Source organism: Rhynchophorus ferrugineus, unplaced genomic scaffold, assembly GCF_030347505.1.
Source record: "Rhynchophorus ferrugineus isolate W39M unplaced genomic scaffold, kcgeb_rfMv2 rfM6, whole genome shotgun sequence".
Lineage (NCBI taxonomy): Eukaryota > Metazoa > Arthropoda > Insecta > Coleoptera > Curculionidae > Rhynchophorus > Rhynchophorus ferrugineus.
In genome coordinates, this window is record NW_027472585.1 from 16,004,612 (window position 1) to 16,020,910 (window position 16,299).

General features: G+C 33.1%; 1 protein-coding gene across 11 annotated transcripts in view; it reads left to right on the forward strand.

Moving 5' to 3' along the window:
- ci (transcriptional activator cubitus interruptus) overlaps positions 1 to 16,299 on the forward strand; it is a 185,975-nt gene that overhangs the window by 159,261 nt on the left and 10,415 nt on the right. For all 11 annotated transcript variants that reach the window (XM_076407173.1, XM_076407174.1, XM_076407171.1 and 8 more), the window contains 2 exons: positions 1,775 to 1,893; positions 15,899 to 15,997. In XM_076407173.1, the coding sequence (XP_076263288.1) occupies positions 1,775 to 1,893; positions 15,899 to 15,997 (218 nt within the window). The remainder of the gene's footprint in view (positions 1 to 1,774; positions 1,894 to 15,898; positions 15,998 to 16,299) is intronic.

Below are 16,299 nucleotides of genomic sequence, written 5' to 3' on the forward strand. Positions count from 1 at the left end.
TACCTTGCAACACATTGTACTAATAAATAATATAATACTTTCGAAAAATAATAAATGATTTTATATCGATTGCTTGTAAAGAGAAAACAATAGTTTATATTTGAGATCCAATGGTTTAAACAAATTTATGGTACCGAATGTCTATATCATGACAAAAGCTATGTTCTTAAAAATAATTAAAGATACGTCCAATAATGTTGATGACTTCGTTACACATCAATCGAATTTTTCACTGAAACTAATAAACTTTAAACTATATTAACAATCGATTACGTAAAAAATGACATTCACAGGCACTTTCAACTACTGAAATCACAGACAGGCATTTTATTGTGAAACAAGATGACGATTACACTGATCTACATCCAATATATTGAGGTGTTCCGCAGGGCAGTCACCTTAGTCCATTGTTATATCTATTGTATACATCTGATCTACCGAACTCAAGAAACAGTACCCTTGCAACATATAATGACAATACAGTGGTCCTCACACATCACACGAAGATCCAATATCAGCCACAAGAAAACTCCAACTTCATCTAAAGAAAGTCGAGCTGTGGTTGCAAACGTGGCGTATCAAAGCAAATCAGAACAATCTACCCATGTGACTTTGTAGAAGGACTTCTCCGTCAGTAAAAATGGATAATTATGAACTAAAAACGCAAACAGCTGAGGCTTAAACTAAACCGAATGTATTAGCTGGCGTAAACCAAAATTATCCTTAAATAACAAGGTTTTGCTGAATAAGTCAATTTGCTAGTAGTGTACTACTAGCAAATCTAACATAGCAATCCTTCAGAGGTACCAGAATAAAGTGGTGCGAGCTATCCCCTTGGAACTTTAAACGAGTGTGATCCAAGGTGTTAGTGCAAAGTACTCTGAATGTCTACAGTTAAATGTGCGCGATGACAATGAAATGCGTAGACTCAAACGCATACTAATCTCTTATTATAAGTTGATGAACCAAAATATATTTTAGAGTAGCTAGAATAGTCTCTAAAATAAGATTTATAGTTATATATAAGTTTGTATAGCACATAACTTACTGAAGCGATCTTCTGCATGTCACTACAGTTATATTATATAACGTAAATCATAAGAAATACTTATTCAACGGGCAAATTGTTGAAGATCTAAGAGATTAATTAAAAAAAAAGTCGTCTAGTTTAATTTTGATTTAGGAAATACATACTGAACAACGCACAATAGCACAGAGTCGAGATAAACCAATTTGTATTTAAAAATGAGTCTAGTTTGCGTATAGCAAAGAAATATTGTGAAAAAGCGTAATTACATTGAAACGCATATTTAATATAATAAAGTTATGTTTATTTAATTTATATATTTGTTAAAGCTAGCGAACGATAGATCAATATTTTATCGACGATTATTGAAAGGAGCGTTACATATTAACGTCTCCGGACGGTCCAGGAAGCGTCCCCGTCCACTTAATTCGTATAATATCGGTGATAACTTATTGATACCCCTGCGGTACGTAAACATTTTATTGGATACGCCTCTGAAACTTAGATAATTATGAAGGCATAAAACACCGCGAAGCCCATAAACAAGTGGAACCTTTTATGGGTCTAAAATAAAACTACATGGACGGCATTAACTTTCCTGGGCGTGGTTTTTTATGTACGTGTGTGTTTGTGCGTGCATGTGTGTGTGTGAGTATGTGTACACATTAGATCTGTCCGTGGATTATTTTTCTTCGTACGAATTACGTAAGCGAAATTAATTAATTAAGGTTTTTTTTCGTGTTGCAGTGTCGGTGCTAGTCCAGGCAGCAGTATCTTACTGAGCAGGGAGTTGCATCCTGCTTATAGGTTGCCACCGCACATGGAGTATCTCTATTCACTTCAACATTCCACCAACTCCATCCATGGTAAGTCTGCATTCCCCCATATTCATATTAGTTGTTGTTTTTCATGCGTTTCATGGAGTTATAAATGCATATAGTCTTACGATTTCTAATATCACAAAAGTGTTTAAAGAAAATGTGACAGTGACGTCAACATTACATTTAAAATATCAAAACGTAAGTTATAATTAATTATAAGTGACAATTAATTAAAACTGCACTCAAATATGTAAGTTAAGAAAAGAGAATATATAAACTTAAAAGAAAGAAAGGTACTTTTGGTAACATTGCTGCATAAGGCATCTACAATTGCTTTTTATTATTTTTATGGATTATAGACCATGTAGCGAAATGACTGGACCCAAAGATGGTAATTATATATAATGTATAAGTAAATTTTTCGAGAGAAGTCTGCATTCTTCCATGTTCATCTTAGTAGTTCCTTTTACAGGCACGTTTTCTGATAATATAATAGATTTTAAAGAAAATGTGACAGTGCCGGCAACACCGCATATAAAATATCATCAGTTTTTATCCTTAATTTAATGTGTAGGCTATTTATAAAGAATTGTTATAGTCCTTGATGAAACTTTGTTCAAAGAGTATACTATTGAAAATTAATTAATGAACAGTGCAAAAATATTTGTTAAGAAAAAAGGAAAAAACTTTTCTTTATACTGGCGTATTAATAACATGATGAAATCGTCCAAATATTATCATCAGCTGTTACATTTGAACTGTAGGAGGATTTAAGAATACTCTTGGGATATTTGATTTCACCTTAAAAAATTATTTCAAAGAAGAAAACTTACTCTTGGCAACGCGGATGTTCCATTAATGGATAGTCGTCACGATTTGCCAAAGATCTCTTGAAAGCTTAAGCAGTAAAAAACGTTTAGGATTTAAGACGATTCTTTAAATTAATGCAAAAAAATATATGACATGGGATTAAAGGAATTATTTAGAAAAAAAAAACGTACTCTTGGCAATGCTGGTGTTTCTTTTCTTCTACAAAATTAAAGACTTCAAAATTAATTCATAGTGGTTGTGCATTAAATATTCATTTGTTCTGATGTGTTTTTTTATAATAACGCTACTCAAAATAACAAATTAAAAGAACAAAATTACACAATGCTAAGTGAAGTATAATTATTGAAAATATAATAAATGAAAAATACATTATTATTGATAAGTTTGATGATAATTCTATAATTGTTTTTTTTTTCGTCTTAGGATACTTATGTCAACAAGAGTCGACATATAATTGTCACAAAAACATTTTTAATGTATCACTACATTTATTTGAAATTTTTTATGTTTTCGTTTAAGTAATCCGAACACAACAATATCCATTTAAATTGCCCTTTTATTTCTACGCATTGTACCCAAACAAAAACCATAAACAGTCTGGCGGCGGTTTGATGCCTTATTGTCGCGGACCAATCGACTCACCGAGCCGAAAATAATAAATCTAAAATGTTATAAGTGGAACGACACAAGAGGCCCTGCTCTCTCGTCCAGGACCCAGCACACTCGAGAAAGGAAAAAAAGAAAAAAATGATCTAGACAATGCGTTGTTGTTGAACATGATCAGCATGCGGGCCGGGAGTATTATTTTTCTCATCTCAACAGTCGACGTACAAAAGATACGCATTTCCTGTTGAGGCGTCAAACTGGGCTCAACGAGTCGTGTACGTGGCCAAGACGCATTCTTTTTTCCCTCTTCATTTGCTTCGTAAAAATAAGAGGCTTTTAAAAACATCATTTAAAACCGTAATAAAAATCTAACACCATTCGAAAATTAAAATATGCTAATATTTAATAAATATGCTAATATATTAAATAATCAAATTTAATGAAGATATGATATTACCGGCAACACTGTAAGTAACCAAACTTGATTTTTATTGGAATTATTAAATGTAATATAATCAGGCACTACCAAAAAAATAAATTATATAACTGATATATAACGAAATTAAAGAATAAATATAACTGTTTTGACATTAAAAAATTAATTAAATATTCTCATAATGTCAAAACACTTGACAGTCACTAATTAACAATGACAACTCTATATAATGAAATTTTAAATATAAATATAATTTCTTATAACGGAAACTAATGAGCAAATGGCAACTAGTTATGCATATTTAAAATTAGTTTAGTTTATGTTGGTTGATTTGGATTTTTTTTGATATAAAATGTGAAGTTTGCAGTTTGCAATTTGCAACCCATACCAAATGTCAAACCGAATGAGAGCTGAATGTAATAATTTTAAATCTCTTTTCAAGGGTTGTTTGAATTTGAACGTACACTGTAAACATGTCCAAACAACTGACATTAATGACAGTGACACTTTTAATTATCATTTTAAATATTTTGAAATAATTAAACTTTTTGTGGTTTTCAATTTTCTTACTTCTTTTTTTATAAATGTCAAATTTTAAAACTAATGGAAATTATTGGATATAAAAACTTGGAATACACAATATGTTTGGTTGCATACCGTTTAATGTCAAATGTCAAGACAAATATATATAATAACTAACTGACAAAAATTCTTAACACTAAGCATTTTAAGTAATAGTACACTACATCAAAAATATTTCAAAACATTGTAAAATTAATAGTGTTTTTATTAGTGACATAATTTTTTTTGCTTTCTCTTAGAAATATGGAATTTTAGGATTATGACGCCGGTACGTTACGATTTATCTGAGTTATCGCTGGGATTCGAACGGGACTGCGCTCGTTGCGTTATTGGCAAGATCGAAGACGACCTCAGCATCGATAATAATGGGTCTTGGTACTTCTCTGTCGAAGTTGTACGTATTAAAAGCGAATGGTATTTAGTGAGGCAATTATACGTAGCCGGGACCGCGGCTTTCAGTATTTAGTGGCGATTTAATGGCATTATTCAAAGAGTTGGAGGTGTTTTTGTGGCCGGGCGCATCGACGGTCGACGCGCCATAAAGTTTTAATGTTGAAACGGACCAACTGGATGGCGAATAAAGTAAATAAACACGTAAAAGACAGGAAAGGCAGGAACCATCAAGATACCGAGTCGGAATTTAACGTTTTAGCCGGTCGAACAGAAGGCCCGGGCCCATAAAAAGTTGCCGGCCGTGGCATGGGGGACTTCTTGCACATGCATGCGTGCATCGGACGCATCTGTTGCGCGAGAGCGCGATCTATTTTCGGGTTAGCGCTAACGACGTTCTCCTTTATGAATTTCAGCCGCTACTGTCCACGGAACGATGATCGATCGGGCCCTGATTATTCTAAATTGGACATTTACATATCGCGCCGTTCGGTTGTTTTGACGGACGCATTCCATTGTTTCACAGTTATATTCACTTACAGGCCTACTGGTTCTATAGTTACGGCGTATAAAAAACAACGACCAGCACGTCCTTAAATCGTCGGTTATTTTAAGGTTATGGAACTTGTCAGTCTTAAAAAATAGTATCAACCATTTGTCAACACGACATGCTACGTTGCCAACAGGAAATAAAGTCGTATTAAAACAGTGGCGCTTTTTCACAATATAACCTCAACCTAACAACTTACATATTTGTTGTTGTTACCTAGAATTTGGTATTTTGGACACTATCAATTGTTATTTTGAAACATTCTTCTTAAGTTAGAAGTGCCACGTTGCCAGTTGTATGATATTATCGTAGAAGTTCTTTATTAAACATTACAAACCCACAGACGTTATCACGACATTATCCAATATCAAAGTAATAAATATTTTATCAGCAGTTTTGTCATTTTCTCAAAAAATAATTTAAGTTTTTCTTAATATTTTTATATTTGTTAGTTAGTTAAGTTATAAAGGATGAATTTAAATAAAGTGTTGCATTTCATAATTTTTCCGAAATATTCTTAAAAATTAACTCAGTTTATCACACTCTTATTATATATTTAATATTATAATTTGCTTTATTGTGAAGAATATGTGTTTTGTATATCGATATCCGCTATTTCTTCCAGTATTTCAAGTAATTATACGGATTCCATCTCTAAAGAACGATGTATATTTATTTTTGAGACTATTCACGAGTTGTTCCATTTTTTGGTAACTTCATAAGAAGTGAGGCGCTTCTCAGACAGGTCACAGCTCATATGTCGAAACAAGTAGTAATCTGAAGAAACAAGATCTGGAGAATACGGCGGGAGGGGAGCACTTCCTATTTTAATGTTTCTAAGTATGTTTTCACCAGCTTTGCAACATATGGTCGAGTTTTGTCATGCTAATGTATGACCAGGTAGTATTTTTCATCGCCAGTAAGAGTAAGATGCAAAGAACCTTTCCCATTTTGTATTCTAAGCAGGATTTCACACGTAGCCAAACACGACCCGTGTCTCTTGGCTTTAATCCATGCTGCACAAAATAATAAAGCTTTTGAATCATTCCCACGTTCTTCAAATGATTGGAAATAGTTTGTTGGGTCAGCCTTCTCGAGTAATTCCTTCCAATCTTCGTCTTCAATTTTTTGTGGCTGTTCAGAACGTTTTTCGTCTTCGGTATCAAAATCACCACTTTTAAGATGTTGAAATATTCACATATTGAAATCGATGGAGCATATACGGCAAAAGCCTCACACAGCATTCAATGACTTTGAGCCGCTTCTTTCTTTAAATCGAACTAAAAAAACTAAAACTTTTCGCAAATGCGATTTACTCTGTACAAATTCATATATTCTCAAAAAATGTTTATTCATAATTTAATATAAATTAATATCAGTGCTGTAAATCTGTTCATTCTGTCGTTAATGACTGTATTTTGTATCATGTTGCCAAATGTATCATATTATCCTAAAAATTCCATATTAAACGTTACGTAAGCGTTACAACTAATCTAATGGCCTTAAAACTAATGAACCTAACGTTACTTAATTATTTTTAAATATATCGACTTCTAGCTGACCAATATCGAACTCCGGCCGCTTTGAAGAATGGTTGGTATACGCCACGACCATTAATAACACCATTTTCTCGGTCGAAATGATCCGCTTTCATATGGTAATACGTCAATTTCAAGCTGCGAAAGGATGAATATGATGAATTCGGTTTCGAGATTGAGCCCGAAATTTCTTCATTCAATTCAAATGGTATTTAAGTCTAAGCTCTTTATCCCCGATAACTATCGGAGACTTTATTTGCGTCCACCATTCAAGATCCACATATGTGTTTAAATTATTGTAATTTTGCTTGTGTATTTGGTGAAGCTACGTTGTCAGTTTTAACAAATATTCATGTAATATCATTCATTATTTAATTTTTTCTTCATACAACGTTGTCACATTTATCAATTTTTCATTAAATTTTCTTCTTAAATATAATTAAATTTTCTTCCTTAATACAATATTTACAATGTTGCCTGATGTGTCATTTTTTCTTTAAATTTCATGCTTAAAAGTAAAAAACCTTTATAATCGATTTTTCTTAAAATTAAAAGCATTATTTAAGGCAACTATTAACATACGTCGTTCGAAACTCAATGGTATCCGTAAAAAATATTCTGTTGACTTGTTAAACGGTCCCGAGCCGTAGTAAACGTAATAAAAACACAATAAAATCGTTTTATTAAAATAAAATCATTAAAGTCGTCCGTAAATTTTCGCAAATTTATTCATACGATTGAGATATTATGTTAATGGTACGGAAAGAATTCGTCCGGGCGAAATTATCGTCCATTACCTTTTTTCTCGTATTCTATGATAAATTTCTCTTTTATAAACGACGTCCAGTAATATATTCTCCATATGTTAATTCCTCCGCGGAGTCGTAAACCTGAGAATTATTAATCGCATCCCATACAGTTACTGTTAAAGAGTGGCAGATCGTAAAGTGTATGTTTTATCGGGTTCTTTAATAGACGGAAATCATTTCGACATTTTTTCACCGCTCGCTGTGATCGAACCTCTGGAGATCAAAACCGCTGGATACTTTGTTTATGTACCTGTTGTATGGTTGCTTGTAACATTTCTATTGGTAGCGTTGCAGGATATGATCCAATTAATACTAATACTAAATTATTAATAATTTAAAAATGAGTGTGTTAAAACATTGAACATTAAACCAAGTTATTTAATCATAAATAGTGTTATTTAATATTTCGAGTTACTTTTTGTTGTTCCCATATTATTGGAACTAATAAAGAGTTCTGGCAAATTTGGATAAAAAGCGATTAAGAATAGTTTAGGGTAAATGATGTGGCTCGGTGAATGGAGGTAAAACGATATGAAACAGTGGTGTTTACATTATGTGACCTTATTTATTGGCTATATAAAAAATGTGAAAAATATAATTAGATAAAACGGATGGCAGCGGTGTTACCTGGAGACGAGGCTTGGGCAATCGATGATGGCACGTCTAAACCAAACGAGGATTGAACACTGAATGAATCGCAATACCCTTCAAAAACATCCCAGATAAACGTCTCGGGTATTTTGTAGACCGTTATTCCACTATGTAAAATTCGACATGCCTCAAGGTCGCTAGCATAGTATCATCACGTAAAATTACATTTTACATTTTTTGGCGAGAAAACATATTAATGTTTTACTTGATGTCAAAGTTGTTACAATGAAGGTAGCAAAGAACATTAACAATTATAAAATCTCATAGAATATTAATTCCTCATTGGTTGGTGAGTTGTTAGTTCCCATGTGGGACACGCTAAGATGATCTTCAAGGGAAAGATTCTAACAGGAAAAACATTATAGCTACAGATCGAGGCGTGGTATAAATAAGCTCTGAACGATGCAATTTTAATCAGCCTGGTGTATTTATTGTTTTTGCTATACATATTTTAGGTCAGAAATATCGATAAAAGATAAACACTATGTGAATACATAAATGAAATAATGAAAATATACCGCAGTTGAAATGACACTAACTACATAATAAAACAGTAAATTTGTAAACATTTTAAAGCGTTCATAAATGTTTAGGTGTTTAGCGATAAATGCAATAAGATATGTAACTATATGACATTTTATTCTTTGAACCTTATATCAATTATTTGGATTATTTACTTTATAGGTCTAACTTTAAAAAATCAATAATTCAGTTAACGATTATAAACACATGCATTTAATATACATTTACAAATTGCTAAAAAGAAATTACCTAATTGTGTTCATTGTTATTTTAATTTACAAACATTTATTACTTTCTTTAATTATTTCATGTTTATGATTATAACATAAAAGTAAAGAAATATCATGTATACCTATGTTGAGTTAATGAATGTTAGTCCTTGAGAGTTTGCATATATTTTAACGTTTTAATATAGAGACATTTATAATTTTAATTAATGTTATATAGCAAATACATTTCTGATCTTTTGTTGAAATACTGTGAAAACAAATTTAAAGATTATTCCCTTTACTCTATTATGAGGGAAATATTGATCAACCTAGTAAATTGTGGTCGAATTTCAACCACAGGGCGATCACTAGTAATTATTAGCTCTCGAAGGTATATCGGCTTTTACATATCTAATTATCAAGTTATACATTAAGTTCCTACGAACGCCATATGTTGTTTTTAATGAGAGCTAACCATGATTAAGTGCAAACAAATGTGTGAATCATGAAGCCGCCCTAAATATTTCCCGTTACTAATGCGGCGGTCACTCATTATATTAATAAAATTTATGTGCGGCCGTTTGAATCTTACGTCTGTACCAGTTTGGTACCACCACCTCCTCTAACAAAGCGCATACGTTATGACGGTATGCACGCACTATATTTTTGTCAATGCACGGACCTCAGATGATTGTTTTTAATGAAAAGCGTCTTGTGCTCTGTTGCCTATTTTACAATATGTTCATGAGATTTAATGATATAGATGAAATATATTCGCTGACAAAATAATCATTGTTATATTTTTCTACTGTTTCCACTGTACTATTCGACTTCGACTAAATATCATGTTATGTTGCCAATTTTACAATATTTTCATAAGATTTAACGATTCTAGACTGTTATATTTTTGATATCATGTCATGTTCGTAATTATATATTTTTGCATTGTTGTCAATTTTACAAGAATGTTAGTAGATTTAACTCTTAGTAATACATTCTACTATTCCATCATGTCGACAATTTGATGATATTTTCATAAAAAAATTTCAAGCCAGTTGTGTCAAAAACATTCTTGTTAAATTCAAACGCCCTAAAACAAGAAATAAGGTTATTAAATCATAGCAACGTGGAAGCAATACAGCTACTGGACGCAAAAATCAGTAGATTGGAGCGAACCAAACCACATAACTTGTACAGCGTAAAGTTGTACTCTTAACCTTAGCTTGAGGAGTTTAAAAGATGTTGATATTCTTACTTCTAATTTTTTCTTGCACTGTTGCCAACTTTACAAGAATGTCGGAAAATATAATTTTTAGGAATATGTTCTGCCTTGAATAATATTCCTGCCATATAATAAATAAACACTTATTAAATATCATACTATGGTGCCAATTGTACAATATTTTCATGAGGTTTACTGATTGTAGACTGTTGATATTGATTGTTGGCTGAATAATTTTTCATGCCATATTAACAATATCTTTCTTGCACTGTTGCCAATTCTACAATAATTTCAGAAGGTTTTTATTCATAATAATGTATTTTGTCCTAAGTTTGTATAACGATATCGGTTCGCCTCGAATTTATCTTTTTAGGTACCTTTTTAACAGTTTGTTATATATAGATTTTTGTGTACAATGTTGCCAACTTGCCTTCTTTTCCTAAATTTAACTTTTAATTTATAATAAGTATTTCATAATATTGTTAGTTTTAATAAAGACATCTGTGGGGGACACTATTTGCCGAAGATATTGTAATAAAACACACGATAATCATCAAAATTAATAAGGTAATCGAGTCGTTTTACAATTGCGATTGTGTGCCGCAAATAAAGATACTAATCGCGGAGTATCATCGTCGTTTCTCGTCTCTGTCGCACGTAATAACCAGGCGTTGATATCGAGAACGAATAAAGCCGATCCCGACAGTTGCGTGTTCTTCGCCCGTATATTTACACGGCTTTTAATGATTTATTTTTGCATCGGAAATGTTTATTTAGCCTGCCGCTCTTGCCACCGTTTATTTATAAGCCGACGATGTTTGTTTTCTGCCTAGCGATGATGGATATTACTGCTCATTTGTATTGTAGTTGGTTTTTTCTTTAACGGCGACGCGATGCGCCTCGTTTATTGCCTCTCCCGCGTCACGAGCGCATTATTTGACACCGTCTAAGAGTCGCGCGCTTCCTCGTCTTCAAAATATCGTCTGGTTTGATGCCAGTTCTCCACTATTTTGATACTGTTGTCGATAAATATTCAATTAATTGTACAATTTACAATATTTCAAAGTTGCTCGAATAATTATGCTTAAAAAGCCTGACAAACAGAGAGAAAAAGATGGATCTTACAGGACTATGTCGCTACTACCTGCGATATCAGAATTATTTGAGAAAAACGTATTAAATCATTTATATAAATCCCTGATTTCCAGTTTGGATTTCGAAATCACCACTCGACAATCGACCAAGAGCTCAGAGTAACAGCAGTTGTTAAAACAGCATTCGAAGAAAAAAACTACTGCCCTGCAATATTTCTGAACGTCTCACAAGCCTTTGGCCGAGTATGATATTTGGGATTAAACTACAAAATGAACAAATTGCTACCGTGGAATAACTGTCGACTGCTGGAATCTTATCTTTTTGAAAGAAAATTTGTCTCACATTCTCAACACAAACTTATTTTCGGGTGTAAATCAAATTTGGACCCATGGGGTTGCACTAGAACATAAAACTAACTAATAATCCAACGCACAACATAGCAACATAACAACGCAACGCATACATAGTTCTTTTGAGATGGAATCCGTAAATTGCCTGAAAGATGGGGAAAAGTAGTGGGGCTATCTATAGGCAATACTTTGAATAAAATACGTTATATGGATTTTTCACAATAAAGCTTCAAATCAAAAAAAATCTTTATAAAATATTAGTAATTGATAGGCCTAATAGTGAAACATATTTAACTTGTGTTCCTAACCACATTTTATTATTCTCATCTGTCAAAATGTCTGCCATCCGCCCTGCCAAAACAAAAGGTTATAATTTATCTGTCTGTTGATTCTTATAAATGATTCCGCAATGCTGTCGGTTTTATCAAATCTTCTTGAAGTTTGTGGAATTAATATAATACATATGATGTCTTATATCTTGCATATATCTATAGGATTTTTTAAGGACAATGATGTCTGTTTGATGATATTTACTTTAAAATTCATGCTTAAGTGAAAAATATGTTTATTTTATCTCTCGGTCATCTAAAACAATTATGTATAACATACTTTAGGGTAAATGATGTGGCTCGGTGAATGGAGGTAAATCGAAATGAAACAGTGGTGTTTACATAATGTGACCGTTATTTATTGGCAATATAAAAAAATGTGAAAATACAAATAATAAAACGGATGGCAGCGGAGTTACCTGAAGACGAGGCTTGGGCAGTCGATGGTGGCACGTCTTAACCAAACGAGGGTTGAGCACTGAATGACCGAAATACCCTTCAATAATTTCCCAGATAAACGTCTCGGGGTTGCCGCCAGCTATTCGTTGTCGGGTTCCAGTTGGCACCCCGCCCGTGTTCAACATCTGGGATTATATTTCTGGGTATTTTGTAGACCGTTATTCCACGATGTAAAATTCGACATGCTCAAGATCGCTACAATACTCCCCTGCCAGAATTTTACATAAAATTATTTCAAGCTACAAAATACAAAAATGTTTGAAAAAAAATATCAATGCAAAAAAATATACCAAACAAAATGTGCTGTGTAAAATGGGCTTTGAAAAATATGATAGTTCGAAACGGTTGTGGTTGGTACGGTTGCGATCTGGTATGGCTGTTGATATCTTCCGGTCCTACAGATACCGTTGCATCATCGTCGCTTTGGCACTTGAATGTGGTCCATCGACGACGTTGAAAACAAGCTATTCTTCAGACAGGGCTCCCGTAATCGACGCTGTGGGAGGATCGACTGTTCGACGACGTGGTAGCTTATTTTCTTCGACGACGAGACGTTAGCAATTCTGGTACTTCGGCGAAGACATAACGAGTCTACGGTGACTGCAATCGGTACCTAGCTTCTGGAGCTGCTCTGTGACTAATCCGTAGTCACATACGTTAGGTTAATTCAGAAAAAAAACAAATAACGACGGTATCCGACCGAAGCTGCCCAAAGCCTTTTAAATCAAAATATCTGCCATTATGACGGAGACGGCGAGCGAAGGAAGATATTATGATTTAAACATAGCGCCGAAAGAAATATTTAGCCGAGACGCTGATGATTAAGCAGTGACGTAAAAATATTCCAAAAGATTGTGAAATAAAAATTTTGACAAAAAAAAATTTAAAAAAATGAATTGGAAATAATGAAATTAATCGGAATGAAATGAAAATGAACCTTGAAGGTAAAATTGAAAACGAATCGAATTAAAAATATTTAAAATTTTGAAACAAAAAAAATATAACGGTCACGTAAAATACACCATTTTCTACGTACCCTCCATTCACGAGTCCAAACCCAATATTGCGAAAGATCACGTCGGGGTCACCACTTTAGGGTAAATGATGTGGCTCGGTGAATGGAGGTAAATCGAAATGAAACAGTGGTGTTTACATTATGTGACATTTATTGGCAATATAAAAAAATGTGAAAATACAAATAATAAAACGGATGGCAGCGGAGTTACCTGAAGACGAGGCTTGGGCAGTCGATGGTGGCACGTCTTAACCAAACGAGGGTTGAGCACTGAATGACCGAAATACCCTTCAATAATATCCCAGATAAACGTCTCGGGGTTGCCGCCAGCTATTCGTTGTCGGGTTCCAGTTGGCACCCCGCCCGTGTTCAACATCTGGGATTATATTTCTGGGTATTTTGTAGACCGTTATTCCACGATGTAAAATTCGACATGCTCAAGATCGCTACAATACAATTAAAATTTCTATTGTTTGCTGTTGTCATGTCAACATGAATAACAATAATAATAGAAATAATAACCAGTACATAATATTGTTGTTAATATAATTATCAGTATTATTAATATTGTTATTAATATTAACTTCCACTAAACATGTTAAGTGATTGTTAGCCAGGTTAATAAAATAATATAACTTCATTGAATATAATGAAAATTCGTAACAAATTTATTGAGTATTGAACTAATGAAAATAAGTATAGGATGCCTATGCCTCTCCACTGTATTAGGATACTGTATGGATGACGGCTGTCAACATTAAAATTACTAATGGAAGCTTAAAAGCATACCTAAATAATAACATTAAATTCCAGAACGTACTTTTTTGTTACTGCCACCAAATTGAAAGCCTTTGTACGTTTTATACGGTATTGTTGGAGTGATCATTAAATATCATGCATAAAATTAAAAAGGATATAAACTACAAATAACAATCATGTTAAATTAAAAACACAAAAACAATTTATTATATTACAAGTATATATAAACGGATTTAAAATATCTAGTCAGAACTGTCCTTTATCAATATCCAAATTATTTTATTATAACCAATTAAACTGTCAAACGTATATGCTTCTGTCATATGTCAATATCAAGTAATTTACTAATATAGATTTTTTCAAGTACTATATTGAATTATTATCTGGCATTTAATATTGTTGTCGTTCTAATCCGTACATGAGAAACCAAAGGATCACTTGACTCGGAACAACGTAAGCGGCACATCATTTATTTGTAAGATGATATCCGTCGTTACTGCTACTCATCATCCATCTGTCACTTGTCGAGTGGCGCCACCACTACCGCGTTGTCAAAACCGAATTAACGCATATTAATACGAGGCCGTCGAGCCAAAACGTAGAAAGAAGAAAAAAAGTGTCAAATCTATTTTCACGTTACCCGCGCTATGTTTTCCTGCTGGTCGAAGAAAGGCCGCCTGCCAGCGCAGATGTTGGAAATACTCCTCGAAAATATATTTCACCCGGGCCTAAAATAGCGAGGGCAACGCTTCGTTGGGCAAATCGTCAGCTAGTCAGCCAACGCGTATCGTGAATGCTAACAACCCAATTAAAATAATCGAACCAAATTGTTCAGCAGTTGCGTTATCAGCATTACTGATTTCCCACGCATTCGAAGTACGCGAACCTCAAAGAAAAAAAAAACGATAATGCAATTTTAGTGTGAAATTATTTTGTTTTATGTCAAATTAGGCAACTAACAATACCTTTAATGCAATTTTATTTATGGCAACAGCATAAAATAAACATCTGAAAATATAAAATTTACATTATCATTTTACAGTCAGAAACTCTGATACATTGTTTTATTGTGTTCCTTGACTTACCAAAGAAAAAACCGAATTATACTTCAAAACTTTGTTATTTATCATGTTGCTGTCCAAAAATATAGGAAATAACATTAAAGTAAATACATTATTTTAAATAAAAATTATATAAAAAGTAAACATAAATGGCAACAATAAGTCACAAATGTCAAATCAAAATTAAATGACAGTGACAAATCCTGAAAGTTCTACCATTAAAAAATATTAGCCCTAAATGAGCCTAAATTTGTTTTAATATATGGAACAATCAATACACATAAATTTAAAGTATCCGACAGACAACAGTAATAATTACGAGAAGAATTCGGGACAAAACACTTAATATTACTCGTGTTACATTATTTGAATTCTTGTTAACCATTCATAAATTATATCTAACCAATAACTACTAATATTCCTTTCATTACTAAAGGCGGAGTATTCCAAAGTAATAGTTTATAGCAATCCACTTTCACATAGACATAACACACACATAAATCTACTTTTCGTCACAACTAAAGAGTTTTCGCACAACGCAAAGCCGTTTATTTAAAATTAATTTTGTGGTGTATTATTAGTTGCATATATTAGAAACAAATTTGAAAATTTAAAGACAATGTGTTTTTTTTTCAGGATTAGGATTGAGTTCTGAGTACCTGAACGCCAGAGGCCTGCCAGACTTGCATCCAGCGTCAACGCTGGCTAGTAGCGAATTCCCATTCAGTTTAGACAGTAAGTAATGCCTATTTGGAATGTTTATTATGGAAACACTTTAATAGATAGTCGGGGGGTGTACGGAACGACCACTTTGTAGTCATATCATTTTCTCGGTCGTAAAACTACAGAAACAGAAACCTTATTAAATTTTATTTCTCTCAGTCGGCGTAACGTATTTGTTTTTTCTTCAGAAATTTCAGCGGTCTTTAATATTCATAGTCGTCGCTCTTTTTCAGGATATTCTCGAAAAGTTCCCGAAATTTTAATTGAATCGTGATTGGGTATTCGGTACGTGTCGGCCATGGAGGCTCGGGTGT